General features: G+C 32.5%; 1 protein-coding gene across 1 annotated transcript; it reads right to left on the bottom strand.

Moving 5' to 3' along the window:
• Positions 1-6,443: 6,443 nt before the first annotated feature.
• On the bottom strand, positions 6,444-7,034 carry LOC149390974 (flowering-promoting factor 1-like protein 2). Its single transcript, XM_089620762.1, has one exon. It carries the CDS (start codon positions 6,974-6,976, stop codon positions 6,653-6,655), a length of 324 nt encoding a protein of 107 aa, XP_089476888.1. The 5' UTR covers positions 6,977-7,034; the 3' UTR covers positions 6,444-6,652.
• Between the last annotated feature and the right edge of the window lie 10,346 nt (positions 7,035-17,380).

Here is a 17,380-nt window from a genome sequence, read left to right as displayed (position 1 = left end):
TGGAGTACTTAAAGGATTTGACTTATCCATATGGAAGCGTTTTATCACCCTTTTTGTGTAATTTGACTGATGCACAAATATTCCATTTTTCCCGTGCTCAATCTGTAAGCCAAGACAATATTTTGTCTTCCCAAGATCTTTCATTTCAAATTCTTTCTTTACGTAAGAGATTACTTCTTTTGATCTCTTCATCAGTCCCAATGATGTTTAAATCATCAACATAAACAGCGATGATCACACACCCGGATGTTGTTTTCTTAATGAATACACAGGGACAAAGAGAGTTATTGACATAACCCTTTTGTATTAAATATTCACTTAAGCGATTAAACCACATTCATCCGGATTGCTTTAACCCATATAAAGATCTTTGTAATTTGATGGAATAGTTTTCTCTAGACTTTGAACTAGATGCTACAGGCATCTTGAATCCTTCAGGGATCTTCATATATATTTGAGTATCTTGCGATCCGTATAAATAAGCTGTGACAACATCCATGAGATGCATATTTAGTTTCTCATGCACTGCTAGGCTGATTAAGTATCTGAATGTAATTTCATCCATTACATGGGAATATGTTTCTTCAAAATCAATTTCGGGCCTTTGAGAAAAACCTTGGGCAACAAGTCGAGCTTTGTATATCACAATCTTGTTTTTCTCATTTCTCTTTCGTACAAATACTCATTTGTATCCAACAGGTCTCACATCTACAGATGTGAGTACTATAGGTCCAAAGACCTTGCGCATGTTAAGCGAGTCTAGTTTGGTTTGAATTGCATTTTTACATTCACCCCAATCGTGTCTATTTTTACATTCAGTAACAGACCTTGGTTCGGGATCTCCATCATTTTCATCTATGACATCACATGCCAGACTACATGAGAATGCATCATTAATTTCATCATTTTGGTTCCATTGTATACCTATATTGGTATAATTAATCGAAATTTCTCGGTTTTCCTCGTTTTGTATTTCTGGAATACATTCCTCCATTTTGGAGTCATTTTTTTCTCTCTGCTCCTTTTCATTTCCGATGATTTTTATCTTTGGAACCGAATGGTCTTCCACGGTTCATGCGTGTTGTGACTTCATAAGTGACTTTATTTTCAAATTGTCCTTTTGGGACATCAATTTGCGCAGGAGCATTTGCAGCTGGAATCTATGATTTAGTCACTCTCTTAGTGTCTGTAAATGCATCAGGAAGCCGATTTGCAATACCTTGCAAATGTACAATCATTTCCACTTCTCCTTCACAGTCTTTGGTGTAAGGGTCAAGATGCAATAATGTTGTTGGTACAGACCAAGTAGCTTCCCTTTCCAGCTGGTTTCTTTTTCCCCCTAATACTGGGAAATTTTCTTCATCAAAATGACAATCAGCAAAACGTGCTGTAAAAACATCACCAGTTTGAGGTTCTAGATACCTAACAATAGATGGACTTTCATATCCTACATAAATTCCAAGCATTCTTTGAGGTTTCATCTTTGTTCTTTGAGATGGCGCTATAGGCACATAAATAACACATCCAAAAATTCTCGGATGAGATATATTTGGTACTTGGCCAAATGCAAGTTGCGGATGAGAGTATTTATGATATGCACTTGGTCGGATGCGTATTAATGCAGCAGCATGCAATATTGCATAACCTCATATTGAAGCAGTGAGCTTTGTTCTCATTATCAATGGTCTAGCAATAAGCTAGAGGCGCTTGATTAGCGATTCAGCTACACCATTTTGTGTATGTACATGAGCAACATGATGCTAAACATCAATACCAACTGACATATAATAATCATCGAATGTTTGGGATGTAAATTCACTGGCATTATCAAGCCTGATTTTCTTAATTGTATGATCATGAAATTGAGCTCGTAATTTGATTATTTGAGCAAGTAATTTCGCAAATGCCATATTACGAGTTGATAACAGACAAACATGCGACCATTTGCTAGAGGAATCTATCAATACCATGAAGTATCGAAATGGACCAGATGGTGGGTGAATAGGCCCACATATGTCACCTTGAATACGTTCAAGGAACGTAGGTGATTCTGTTTCAACTTTTCCCGGTGAAAGCCTATGATAAGCTTTTCGAGAAAACAAGCTTTACATGGGAAAGTATTACTTTGAGGATCTTCTGGCCCTTCAATGGATGTCCATGTGTATTTTCAATAATTCTTCGTATCATAATAGAACCAGGATGACCCAAATGATTATGCCATGTCGTTAAAATTGAAGACTCAATGACTACCAAATTTGATTCTATCACATTTATATACGTGTAGTGCAATCCAGTAGGGAACATAGGTAGTTTTTCTAAAATTTGTCTCTTTCCAAATTTGGATGTCGTAAGGCACATATATTTCATGGTACCTTCAGTTGAGTATTAAATCCATGAGAATACTCAATTAGTTTTTTTTCCATATGATAACTTCAAATTAAAACAAAATAAAGTTAATGGGGGAAGAGATACTTATATTATATAATACTAATTTGTTACATAGTCTAGAGAAAAAAGAAAATATATATACATATTTAAATGGTCAGGTAAAACATTGGACCAATTTGTTTCATTCCCAGAAAAACATACATGCATCATTAATCTATATCACTGAAGTTTTCTGCGAAAGCAGCAGAACCAACAACAGTGTGCGCAAGATCACCATCGAAGTCGGAAGCATCAAGACGAGTGGAGTCATCTAAAGGTTCTTGATCAATAAAGTTGACCTCCCTTTCTTTCCCCTTCAATGATGCTTTATATAGATTGCACAAATGCTGAGGAACACGGCAAAGTCTAGACTAGTGCCCTTTTGTGCCACATCTATGAAAAACATCTTCACTACCCTTGGAAGAACCTGGGTATTTTCCCTTTTTTGTGGGGATAATCGTGATTCTATTCATCAAGCTGCTTCTTATGATAATCTTTCGTGGTATTGTAAGGGTGGTTATGATTGTAGCCACGACCTCGTCCGTATCCACGTCCGCGACCACGACCACGACCACGACCATGACCTCGACCTCGTCCTCGTCCCGGAATATAATTATGTTGTTCAGGTTTTTCGGAGTTAACGGCGTTTACGTCAGGTAACGCTTTTGAATCTGTCAAACATGATTGGTGATTCTTTTATCAGCAATTCATTATTCTTCGCTGCGATTAGAAGACAAGTGATTAGTTCGTAATATTTTGTAAATCCTCGAACACGATATTGTTGTTGCAAGGTTACGTTCGATGCATGGAAAGTGGTGAACGTCTTTTCCAGCATGTCATGATCGGTCATTTGGTCTTCGCAAAATCTCATATGAGATACTATTCGGAACATCACAGAGTTATATTCGGTGACTTTTTTGAAATCTTGGAAACGTAAAGCGTTTCATTGATCACGGTATACTGGAAGCATGATCTCATTTTGGTGAAAATACCTTTCCCTCAACTCCTTCCAGAGTAAACTTGGATTTATGGTGGTGAGGTATTCACTTTTAAGTCCCTCGTCAAGATGTCGACGAAGAAAAATTAAAGATTTTGCCTTGTCTATATTTGACGATGCATTTTCCTCATAAAGTGTTTCCAGTAAACCCAAAGATTCCAGATGCATCTCTACGTCCACCTTCCAGGGCATGTAGTTTTGGCCTGTGATGTCTAGAGGACTGAAATCGAGCTTAACGAGATTTTCCATGATGATAACTATTATGAAATATAAAATTTCTTAGATTAATGATTAAGGATATATAAGTCTACAACAATTGTAAGGAATAAAAAGTAATACATGAATTCAATCATTACTACAATGAAATAAAATTCATCCGGTGGAATTTCTATGGTAAAAATATAGACATTAAGCATAACAATAAATATGGAAATAAAGACTAGTATTAAGCGATACATTTTGAGTTTGAACCGAAAAAAAATAGTAGGAGATGAGAAAAATATATATATGAGGTAGAAGAAAATTTGAGAGTTTTGTGTGGTTAAAAATGAGTTGAATAGATATGTATTTATAAGGTAAAATATAGCCGTTATATTACCGTTGGATATTTATTAATTTTGTGACAAAAATAATTGTATTTAAGTATAACAATGTGTAGTAAAAAATATGTAGATGTACGAGTATTGAAATGACATAGCTAATCAAAGTAAAATATTAAGTATAGCAGTTAAATAAATTTGCAATTAATATCATTTTTCTATAAGGTAGCAGAGCCTCTTGTATATAGAAAATTGATATTAATTACAAGTAAGATGTAGTTCACATCACTTTACTATAAGGAGGCAGAGCCTTCCATGTATATAGTATTATGATGTTATACATTAACGAAGTTAAAATATTGTAAATCACATCATATTACCATAAGGTGGCAGAGCCTCCTGTGTATAGTAATATGGTGTTATACAATAAATAATAGTTATACGAGTGATCGTGCTGATAACGTGTTATGAAAACCAAAGGAATAACTTAAATCAAAAACTCTTTAAACACTTATAAGGTATGCATTTTAGAAGAGAGAATAGAGAAGTATGGAGAGTAAATTGTAGAGAAGATGAAAGAGTAAATTGTAGAAATTGGGATGGATTTTCCCTTTATCATACTCATGTATTTATAGTAAAAATTTGTGTCCATTAGTCAATAAGTTAGGTATAGGGTAATTAATTATTTACTCCATATTTTTTACTTTTGAGCATACCAATTATTTATAATATATAAATATATATATATATATATATATATATATAAATATATATATATATATATATATATATATATATATATATATCATGCACAAACTACAAGGATAGACATTAATGAAGAAAAATAAAAAAGAAAAAGAAATAAATTTTAGTCATGACAACTAGTATGGTAAATGGACGGAACAAATATTTCATTCCATCCTTAATGTGATTTTTAGTTCCAATCGAAACAAAGTGTTCCATTTTTAAAGTAGTTGGAATTCCGACTAAATTGTATCAGAATTTATGTTTCATTACTAAAACACTAAATTCTATTTAGTCTTTAGAAAAAAAAAATCGAAACAGTTATACTGAATGAAATTTTGTTTTGCGACTAATTACATAACCAAAATCATCCATTCTAATTGGAATCGAAATATGATTCCGATTCTAATTTTTCTATTCGAGCGAATTCGAAAGAGAATTATTTTGATTCTCTTTTGTTCCGACTGCTCCATTTACTTATGGGGTTCATGTAGTATATCAAAACATACACACACACACACACACACACACACACACACACACACACACATATATTGCTATATTGCTAATGTGTTTTTTTATCAACACTTAGGCACTTGGTTCAATCAAGGGTCGGACCCTATAATCACACAAGGAGTCGACTCGAGGACTTCATCCAAGAATTTGCCTTGAGGACTTCGTTTGGTAATCCATCTCAAGGACTTAATTTGCTACTCCATCTCAAGGACATCGTTCGATAATCTTTATGCCTTAAGGATTTCGTTTGAGAATAGGACTAAACGACTTCGTCAAGAATCCGACTTGAGTACTTGTTTGAGAATTCGATTCAATGACTCGATTTGAGAATTTTGTTGGAGAGTTCGTCTTGAGGATTTTGTTTGATAATCCGTCTCAAGGTTTTCGTTCGATAATCCGTCTCAAAAACCTCATGATCGTAAGAGATGGATTTTATCAAGGAGTCGACTCGAGGACTTCCTCTGAGAATTCTTCTAGATTTTGACTTTTTAGCGAGATGTTGACTTAATCCTTGTCTTAGCGTGTCTCGAGTCAAGGCGATCAGGCCGAGTAGAAGTCAATTGGTCCGCCTTTCGAGGGTTAGCCCGATATTCATTGGTCTTATTTTTTGGTGGGCCCAGAATGTCAAAAACAATTGACATTAAACACTATGATCACATATATACTTGACACGTGGTCCAATAGAAAATTGACACCAGAATGTCCCCTGGTATTCTCCACCATTCTTTCTGTGTTTTAATTCTTTCGCAAATGGAAAATATATATACGGTAAAAACTATCAAATCATGGGGCGTTTTCTTGATATGGAGGTCAATTTTTGTCCAGTGTTTGTCTCTTCACTCGGAAACACCCTACTCATTTCCATAATGCCTTTTCATCGACATGGCAATATAGGGATCGTCATAGTTATAGGAGGGAATCACTCACTTTTTGTATTCTTCTTCCAAATAAGAACTAATTAATCATAACATCTTCATACTTCACTTCTTCTGATTCCGAATATGAGAAGTATTGAGAAGCTTATTACATAAGCTACATACACATAGTTAAACCCTCATTCATTGATCTATATCTGGTCTGAGTGCCGAGAGAGAATGAAAAGGAAAAAGAAACAAAAACAAAACTCTTAGAGAAGTGATGAAAATTGATTGACATGGATTAATATTATTTATTTCATTACAAACACAAGATCATTAACATACTAAAACATTCTCAAAAAAAAAAAAAAAAATTAAAAACAACACAGCAAAAAGACACACCTTATTTTCTGCATAAACTATTATACGTACATAGAGCAAACAAACATTCACATTAAAACCTAGGAAGTGCACATGTAAAAAAGAAACGAAAAGATGGCCGCGAGAGGATATATGATGATGATGGTGATGGAAATGGAAGCGGTGACGTCATGGGAATGATGACGATGACATCAGATGTCTCTGACGTGGAAGACGTTGGGGTTTTTGATGACGATGTCGTACATGTAGACGGAGTTGAATCTGTGGAAGTCTCTGGGGAGAGAGATCAAGTCGATGGATGAGCGCTTGTGGAACTGGAAGAGCTCGGAGTCGCCGCCGTAGTAGCGCTCCCACCCTAAGCCCGTGAGGATCTGCTCCAGCAGCGAATAGGAAGACACCACCTGTCCGCTCGGGAGGTGCACCAACGCCTTCGACTTCCTTCCTCCCGACTCCGCCTGAGGGTTCTCCACCAGCCGGATCACCCCGTTGTTCTTGAACACCCAAACCCCTGACATTTTCTGATCTCCTTGATTAATTTGATCTCTCTTAATCTACTTGATTAATTACCAGGTTTATGTGGATCACCTAAAGAAGGCTTCTTTTTTTTTTTTAGGGTTTTGTGTGATGTGTTTTGTTTGCTGAGAGAGCACAAGAAGCAAATGACTATATATGTTGCAGATATGGGAGAGGAAATTTAAATATGGGAGTACTTAGGAAAAGAAAGGGAATGTGAATGCTCTGTGTTTTTGGGTTGTTGTTGTTGTGGAAAAGTAAAGAGGCCTTGAGAGCTATTTATACATGTCAAGAGCTCACAAAACAACAAAGTCGCCAGATTCTCTCTCTCTCTCTCTCTCTCTCTCTCTCTCTCTCTCTCTCTCTCGTATTGGTTATGAGTGGGAAAAAGTTAAATAACGTTTTGTAGTGACTGATATGAAATTAAAGACTAGGGTTATTCTATAATTGTTCATTAAGAATATATATATATATATATATATATATATATATATATATATATATATAATAATACGATTTCCTTGTTTGGCTTGCGTATAGAATCTAGATATTGTGGAAACCAAAGAGTATTAGTTTAAGAAGGCATATGAACGCTCATAGGTGTGATTTAGGGGCACAAGTTCCATCCATGAAAATTTTAAGCTTTTTTTTGTTGGGTTTGGATTTGGAGGAATCTTATAAAATGCTCTCTTCTTTCCTGCACTAAGATATAGTTTTTTGACGATGGAAGAATCTTTTCATTTTTTACTATATATCTACGGTAACTATTATACCAATAAATACGTATGCTGACTTAATTAATAAATTTTTAAAAAAAATGTTTAGTGTTATTTTAGCAGATTATTCGACAACTGATTTTTATAATAGAAAAATTGTACAAAATAGTCATTTGAAACTTATTGATTAGCAAAATAATCAAAGTTTCAACTTTTCAGCAAAATAGGCAAATTTACGTTTTCAAAAAAAATTTGACAGTCAAAATTAAATTTTTTTGACGATTATTATAAACAATTTATCACTTTCAAAAAAATTAATCTTGAGGTCAAAATTTTTTTTGAAACCAGATTACTGCACATTTGGGCTATTTCACTATATTAAGACAAACTTTGACTATTTTACAAATTCATAACTTTAAATTAGCTATTTAGTTACATCAACCTTTTGTACAAACCTATATATCAGGGTATATATTATATATATACCTAATTTGTTGTAACTATTATATAAATAAATACGTAAGCTGACTTAGTTAATAATTTTTAAAAAAAGGCTTAGTGTTATTTTAGCAGATTATTCGACAACTGATTAAAATAATTGATCCAGCAATTGTACCAACATATATATCAGGGTATATTATACATATGTACCTAATTTTCTGTGACGATTTATGCCTTAGTCTTAGCCGAACTTATCAATCTCCGTATTTTAATGGTGGGGTGCACTAAGCTAATCCCCCTTGTCTAATCAATCTCTAGCTAATTATACTAATTAACTAAGTTATAATTAGATATTTTAGAATATCCTTTACTTTAATCGTGAAAATATTTTTACGGACAATATTGAATTAAATTTTAATGGAAAAATTTTTCTACTTAAATGGTAATATTCCGCCGATTTAAAGGTTCACACATTTATAATGAAAAAAAGAAGTCAAAAATGAGTTCTTAAAAGATTTTCAGAAGACTTTATTACAACTGGGCATCCACTAGTACTAAATCACGAGATGTCCACGTGAAGGGAAGTGGGTATATGTGTGTGATTGAGAGATACTTAAAATCTGAGGTTTCTCTGAAGTTGCTGGTGATTTGGTAACTCAAAGAGTCTCTTTAGTTTGCTTTTTGTCGGGTACTTATCATCACTCTGGTGATAATACAGAACCCCTAAAAGAAAATATATATTCCTGGAGAGTTAGTATTTTGGCACGTGTTATTCAAATCTTTACACCACTATTACTTGGTTCTCTTTAAACAAAGAAAGAAGAAAACATTAACTCTCCCCTATTAAACTTGTCCATAATTGTATTAGTAGGATAAACTTTTACTATTATATGAAATATTTAAAAAAAAAAAAAAAGAATTTTCAGCTATTATATGTTTATATTAATTCCTACACGTCTTGAAATATAATATCATTATATTATATAACAGTTACAAGAAATTATTGTGCAACTTTATTACTTCATCTACTCTAATAATATATATATATATATATATATATATCTCTGCTAATATATATATATACATACATATATATTCGGTTGGGCAGTCGCATATGTAACGCATCAATATACATGGGTGGTCTCTTGCATATAATTTATCTCAATAGAAACGTCACGTGGGCTAAAAACATGAAGATAAAAAAACGCACGATACGTTTTTTTTATCCATTCTTTAGGGCATGTAAAAGATATAAATAGTCAAAATCGAATTTCTCACACGTAAATTCCTTTTCAAGAGGACCACTATTTGGTTGAGTCTATCAGTGTATGGAAGAGATCATCACAATATTTAAAGGGTATTTTATTTATATATTTAATTCGCTCCGATTTATAGGGGACGCATTGGAAGTTCATATACTTTGCTCAACAATGCCATGTCATGACCACATGGCATCACATGGGTAAATGGTCCTGCATTTTAATTACGAAGGTCTTTTAGCGGCAATGCAATGAATTGTCAAATTCATTATTAGAATTTAAATCTTTTGGCAAAAAATAAAAATGCTGCCAAATATAGTTGACACATGGCAAGTGAAACAGTCAAAACATGGACCAGCTTTGCATCGACATAAAAAGTACTAAATAGCCTAATTTAGACCTTTGATTCAACTAGTCTTCCGTTTTCTTAATTTCTTTCGCCTTCAAATATTTTCTTTTAAAACTAAAATATAGAAAAAAAATAATTGTATCGCTTGTGTGCTGATATTCCTTATTATATACCAAATCTGTACATAGAGTTATATCAACTAGATAAATTACACAAAATAACCCTAAAAATATATCAATTTTGGGAAGAAATGCGTGGTGAGTGTGGTGATATATAATTACGAATATTACACATACACACACACACACACACACATATATATATATATATATATATATATATATATATATATATATATATATATATATATATATATATGTTGTGTGTATGCAATTAAGCAGTTCCTATTAAAGAAACTTAATTTTGAGGCTGATAGGAACCAAGATGCTTGGCTGACCAATAAGAATGCTGAATTGGTGAGAAGTATCTGACTTTATAAGCCGCAAAATCTTACTTAATTCACTTGCAAATTGCGTATAGGGTTGAATTAAATTACTAATTCCAAATGTCTGTCGATCTGATACATCCTTGTCAAGCATAATTTCGAATAATGTTTGTACGTGTCTATAGGACGGAATAATATATAGGCTATATATAGCTATAGGTTACGTAGAAAAAAAAATAGTCAGTTTGAGTGCTAAGTCATGAGTCTCCGGCTGAATGTCGGTGTTAAAATATTTAATCACGTACAAGCATTTTTTTTTAACTTTTTTAAAGGGAGACTTTTTAAGCCTCTAAAAAAATTATGAAAATTAAGCGCTCTATGATCCATTGAAGCAGCTAAACATGAGTATTAGTAAGATATATTTGTATTCGTGCATAATAGTGGAGATGATTTGGCTCTCTTACAATGAACTTTGTAAAACAGTAACATTTTTCTATTACATGGCGTCAAAATATCGTTCAGGGTACACATCATCAATACAAAGATGTCTGACGTACGTATTACAGTGATATTGTGTGGTGTTGAACTAAAGAAAAAAGAAAATGCTGAGAAGTCAGAGTCAGATATTGACAAGCCGAAGAAGAAGATTTATGTGTATGTGGGTCTTCCCAACGATGAACGATATTGTGAAAATGTTCAGAGAAAGATATTAGTTGGACGACAAATATCAGAATTTATAAAGCTCTAGTGAGCAGGAAAAAAAAACGAACAGAAAGACGAGCTCGATTTAAGAATAAGCCACATATATTATGCGTGAATATTGTACGTAACTAATTTAAAGAAACCATGTTTCCGCATATTTTAATTAGAAATAGGCTCCTCGATCAAATATATATAACCGTACCGTTTTCTGTTTCTTAAATTCAATTTTTTAAAACTTGAGAGGGATTATTAGAGTCAATGATTCTCCATCTCAACATCGACATTGGCATGGATCGCTTGTGTGTCGTCGATGGCCGTTTTGTAATGTCTTTTATAATGGTATTAATTGTAATTCAATCGTCCCCAGCTAAATATATGTTTATATACTTATGCTTTTAGAGTCTGAGATATATGATCAGCGAGTAAATGAATTAATCATACGAAATACAGCTCTCTTATAAATTTTCTCACCTAATAGATGAGCCATAATCGATTGATCACACTTTTATAATAAGATTAGCGAAAAAAAATCTATCGCTAAGGAATCGGTGGTACTTAGAGTTGATATGTAACTTGAAAGATATAATAGTAAAATACATCCTTCGTGTCACGAGAAGAGCCTTGAGAATCAATACTCACGTACTGGCTATATCAGTCGAAAAAATATAGCTATGATAATATCGAAGTGCAATCTCGAAATTTTAGTTGAATATTTACATGATTATTTAATATAATGATATAGAAAAGAGAAATTGCTTTTTTGCCTCTTTTGTGTTTGTTTTAACTCGAATTATTAGGTTCATAGTGCATGAGTCAACTCTGACAATAACAATTGGGATTCTTTGTAGTAATATGAGATTTATTAGTTACGATCGCTTATTCACAACGATGTTAGAACATGTTTCAGATTCGTAAAATTAGTTTTGAATAAGAAATTATTAATTGTTAGGTAACAATTAATCACTTTCATTTAAGTGGGCACTTAAATTAAGTCCACAAAGCTCATTAGGCCATATGAAGGACGTCCAAGGTTAAGAGATATTTTAAGAATAAAATAAATATTCTAATTTGATTCGGTAGATAAAGTATTTTATTTAAATAATAGAATATATTAACTGATACAAAATTTGAATATTTTTTTCCTCAATTTCTAGGAATTGGAAAAAAAAATTATAAATAGAGGCAAATTTTGACCAACACACTTTCCCCATTCACGAATTTTCACTCTTTATTTCTCTTGACATATTCTAACTTTCCCCTTTTCATAAACGTGTTAATTACTTCAAAGGACATCTATAGTTGATTTATTAAGCAAATAGTTAGGTCACACTCACTTCATCTGTAAAACGGCTTAGTACACTTAATGTCAATTTCTGAAGATTCGGTCGGAGATTCAAAATTTTCAAGGAAGACTTCATCGATTCATAAAAGCAACGGGGGATTTAAAATCCCATAAGTTCTAGATTAATTAACTTTTACAGTATAAATCATCTTTTTCCGCTCGGTAAAATAATTATTAAATCCAGACCGATATTTGTAAGCTTATTTGTTATATAGTATTTGGTACGTATTTATTGATTTTTGTACTTTAAGCGATGCTTTCGCTAACAAATATTGATGCTTATGTTAGCTCATGCAGAATGATCGCCACTAACGATGATCTTTGACGACTTCGTCATATGTAGTGATGAATCGTTAACGGATTTTATGCGACCAAGCATGCATCGAACTTATCATATGTGTTAGATGATCTTTCGATGACATTTGTACTATTTGTGACCAGGGACGGAGCCAGAAGAGCTCATTAGGGGAGGTTAATTTGAAGAAAAAAAAGTTTAAAGAAGTTAATTTGTAAATTTTAAAGGTGAAAATGTATTGTTTTTAAAATGGGTCAAAAGTTCAAATATTTTTTTTTAGGGGAGCTTGAGCTCCGCCCCGGCCTACTATATCTCCGTCACAGATGCACACTATTTTTATTTTTTTTGTAATGACCTAATGAACAAAGTACAGATATCTATGAACGTAACACATACATTCCATTTTTCTTTGCAATTCTATGATAAAATCCTATTCACTTTCTGGGATTACGAAACTATATCTAATTTGTTTTTATTTTATGTGGGCATATTTAAAGTATTCTTATCATATAGAAGTGAATACAACCGTTTATGTTTGGAATCGTTTTCCCCTTAAAATATGGGTTTTTTTTTGTCTCATTTTAAAACGTAATGGTTACCTGTCTACCTAAATATCATCTTTAATAACTATACTTGAAAAAAAAAAAAAGTAGATAATTTTTCATAATCATCATCACTTTTCTCAATGGTGTAAGTTAGATCGTCTTACAAGTAAAGGGTGCGATATTCCATAGCATATAACTTTTATTTTAATACTATATTTGGTTTGTGTCACATAAATAAATAAATAGTCTATGTTGTCTAGTAAACCAATCAAACTCGTGACATATGCATCTTTTTACGTCATATAAAAAATAACGGCATTCCCTTACCCTTAAAGTTAAAGACATTGCCAGCATTGATAGGAATCCTTTGATCCTCCAGATATCAAATCACACTAATTTGATTAATTACCAAACTATTAAGAAAGATTAATAATTAACTAATCAAAGATTCATTCTTAGGCCACCATTCTTTGTTTTGTTCGCTTTCTCTCTCCCCACTGATTTTCTGAAGGAAAAAATAAAATGAAAGTAAATATTTGGGATAAGATATTGAAACATATGCAATTCGATATTATTTATATTGTTTTATTATTGATATACAAAAAAAGGATATTGATGCGTTACATGCGTATATGTTCCCATTCTTTTTTTATATTAGATTTGATGATGTGTATCATTATCTTACTTTAATTGCCTTCTATTTGTTCGTTTTGATGAAGAGATATATATATTATTTATATAATATATGAATAGTGCTGTTTACCCCACAATTATTGCTAAGATAACCCTAGCAAGCCACGTTCAGTGTTTATATGTATATCTAAATATATATGTTAAATAACTGTATAGTTTCAACTTTTGCAATATTCCTCTAACTAAGGTTAAATTATCCCTAGGTATATATTGTACATAATATACATTAAGAAACTAAGATACTTTTACTATTGCTCTTTTCATTCGTCATGCCTAAACTATCATGACACAACAATTACAAATTGAGCATATATACCAGACATACAATAAATGATTTAATGTACTACGTGTAGTATAATTTGTTTATAATTAAAACATATCCATTTGTTTGCCCTATATATGCGAATATAATTCAATAATTCAAACATATTCCCGAGACATAAAGTTCTTTTTATATTAATTTTTTTTCCAATAAAATAATCACCAGAGAGTCTTGTCTCACGTGGGGCTAATATATCTATTATTAAATTATTATTTGTTCGGTTTTTGTCGCGCAAAGATATTAAAGATTTAAGTTCACTAGAATTTATGTATAATATGCATGCAACTTTTTTTTTTATCATGTACGTTTACTTAACATATTAAATTAATAAATTTAATTGAAGAGGAGATCCGAATACAGCCTCCACAAATATATATATATATATATATATATATATATATATATATATATATATATGTATATATATAAGACAAAAAAAGCGTGTTAAAAAGAGGAACTCTTTATATGTCCCACTTTGTTTACCATAATTACACGACGCCTAATCTTTATTTCTTTCAATATACACATTGATAAATAATTTATTTTTAACGTACGACAGTATATTTTTTATAAATAAAAAATTACGTAATACTTTTATGGAGAAAATGATATTTATTGCCCCTATTTTGATACTGATAGATCTTTATATATTTTTTTCATGTTTTTCTCTTTAAAAAATGTTCCACATTTAAAACACGAAAAAAAACATTGGTTAAGATAAAAACATGAAATGGAACATAAATGCCTATCGCTGAAAAAATTGGTGCAATTGTGTCCATTTTTTACTTTTATATATAAAATTAAAAATGATCAACTTTAAATTTCGAAATTTCCTTTAGTGAATATAAGATTTATTGCGACTTCTTAGACGAGGTATAAGGCCGAAAAACTAAAGAGATTACCAAGCAATCTAATTGTTAGGGTGACCGTGGGAATTTATTTTAATTATTAATGTCTGCACATATAAAATTTAAATAACATATAGAACAGTAATTTACTATTAGTATTAGCGAGGATTACGTATGCCTTATTTTGGAAAAAAAAAAAATTGAATTTTGAATTTTTAGCGTTTATTTTTTTACCTTTTCCTTGTTTTTATTTGAGCCTTAATTTTCTCTACGTATTTTCTTTTTATAGTGTAATTTCGGGTATTTGTGGCTCTATAAATTTATATTGTATCCTTATTATTTCTTTTAGTTATGAAGAAAAAAATATAATAATCCTAATTAGTTTCCCCCTATTGTGTTTTTTCGTCTTTCTTATAACCCCAATCTAGATCAGATACGATATTAAATATCGTTGGGTACTGTATATCTTAAATTAAATTCAACGAAGTGAATAAAGAAATCATCTCAAGTGAGATATTCTTAGCCTCCTTAGTAAATGAGATCTGAGCAACCACTGGAAGTGGAACACATTAATTACTTCTTGCTAGCACGCCAATTTTTCTTTCATATAATTAACGCACTATTCAGTAAAAAGTCGTAAAATTAATTATCAATTAGCTATTCAAATTTGTAAGGGTCTTCATGTGATCTGAAATATTAACAATAATGCATATATTAACTATGCATGCATGAGAACAATACTTTTTCATATATTATGTCATTTTTCAACCCAAAGATCGATGAAAAGAACCCGAAATCAATTACACAACTTTTGGAGGAAGATCACGATAAGAAGATACGATATCCGGGAGAGTATCAAGTTCAAGATTTGATCAAGGCTCTTTGAACCCAATAAAAAGTAAATAAAAAATTCACTCACATCGAGCATTTTGGTCCCTAACATCATCACCATCCACAAGATTGATTACATACACGTGGAGTGACGTGGGCCCACATGTGTACCCAATAGAAGGCTACACAGGTCGACACAACTATAAAGAGAGAGAGAGAGAGAGAGAGAGAGAGAGAGAGAGAGAGTCGATATCCGTTGGACCATTAGGGCAAGGGTAAAGAGGAACAGAATGGGACGGTTTCACACCCAAGCTCGAGGGTTTGGGAGGGAAAAAGTTGTACAAAGTGTTGTTATCCACAATGGCCTCAGTGTATGCCAAATTCCAGTGCATGACTTGTACCACATGAGCTATAATATATTACGTTTTGTTGCTTAGATATAGATATTCCAAGCCTGTGCAATCAACCCCCACAAAAGGAATAATAGCAAGAACAAAGCTAAGATTCTGGACCACCATTATGTTTATGTAAACTGTTTGTGATGTCTACGTGTAATATCCCAGCTCAGCATTCATTGTTTTGTTTCCCCTTTCTTTAAAGAAGGCTCTTCTGATTTGGATATTAGGTCGTGAGTCCTGAACTTTTCAGAAAGGGATCAATGTTGGTACAGTTATAGCTGTTTGCGTTATCTAAAAATGTTCAATGTATATTAACATATAGTATATATCAATATGCCAATATCAATATGGTACATAATATTTTACTAGATGTTCAATGTATTGATATTGAGAATCGAGAGCTTTTGTATTAGTAATGTTCAGCTGGTTGTATAGTTAGTTATTTCTTTATGTGTGTTTTTTATTTTCGTCGTTTATGTTTAGGTAAAACGACAGCGTTTTCCTTTTATCTGGGTATATATATAAGTAGTCCTCTGTACTGTTTTATTGATTACTTTTCTGAATAAAGAATTTATTTTCATCCTCGTTTGTTCTCTCTCAATTTTCTCTCGATCCTTTCTCCGAAATTCAATCGTAAAATGGTATCAGAGCAAGTCCGCAAAATTATCCGCGATTGATTCTCTCTCAGAATTTCTTAGCCTCAGAAATCGAACTGCTAATTTCATCCATCAATGGAAGATGTTACTGAAGAATCTGCTCAGAGATCGACGGCGAACTTTCCGAAGGATTTGCGACAGAGATCGGAGATTGACGATCCAATCAGCGCGTACTACATTCATCATTCCGATTCACCAGGAGTTGTGTTGGTTTCTCAACTCCTCAATGGAGATAATTACCTGTCCTGGTCTCGCTCGATGAAGATCGCGCTCTCCGTCAAGAATAAACTTGGATTCATTGACGGAACCATCGTCAAACCGGCGAGTTCAGATCTGGCTCTTCACAATGCCTGGACTCGTAACAACAACATTGTTCTTTCTTGGATCTTGAACTCTGTCTCTAAAGAAATTTCATCAAGCATTCTTTATGTTGATTCTGCGTTCGAAGTGTGGAAGGATCTTGAGGAACGTTATTGTCAGTCTAATGCTCCAAGAATCTTCCAGCTAAGGCGAGAACTGATGAATTTAGTTCAAGATCAGAAGGCAGTGAGCGTGTACTTAACC

This window comes from Urtica dioica, chromosome 7, assembly GCF_054948205.1.
Source record: "Urtica dioica subsp. dioica isolate 48M chromosome 7, U.dioica_male_clone48M_v1_H2, whole genome shotgun sequence".
Lineage (NCBI taxonomy): Eukaryota > Viridiplantae > Streptophyta > Magnoliopsida > Rosales > Urticaceae > Urtica > Urtica dioica.
The sequence above is the reverse complement of the archived record's forward strand: the minus strand, read 5'-3'. Positions and strand labels throughout refer to the sequence as shown.

What these genes read in the sequence shown, in the direction of transcription:
- LOC149390974 (XM_089620762.1), bottom strand. Translation starts at nt 6,976, where the DNA reads ATGTCAGGGGTTTGGGTGTTCAAGAACAACGGGGTGATCCGGCTGGTG.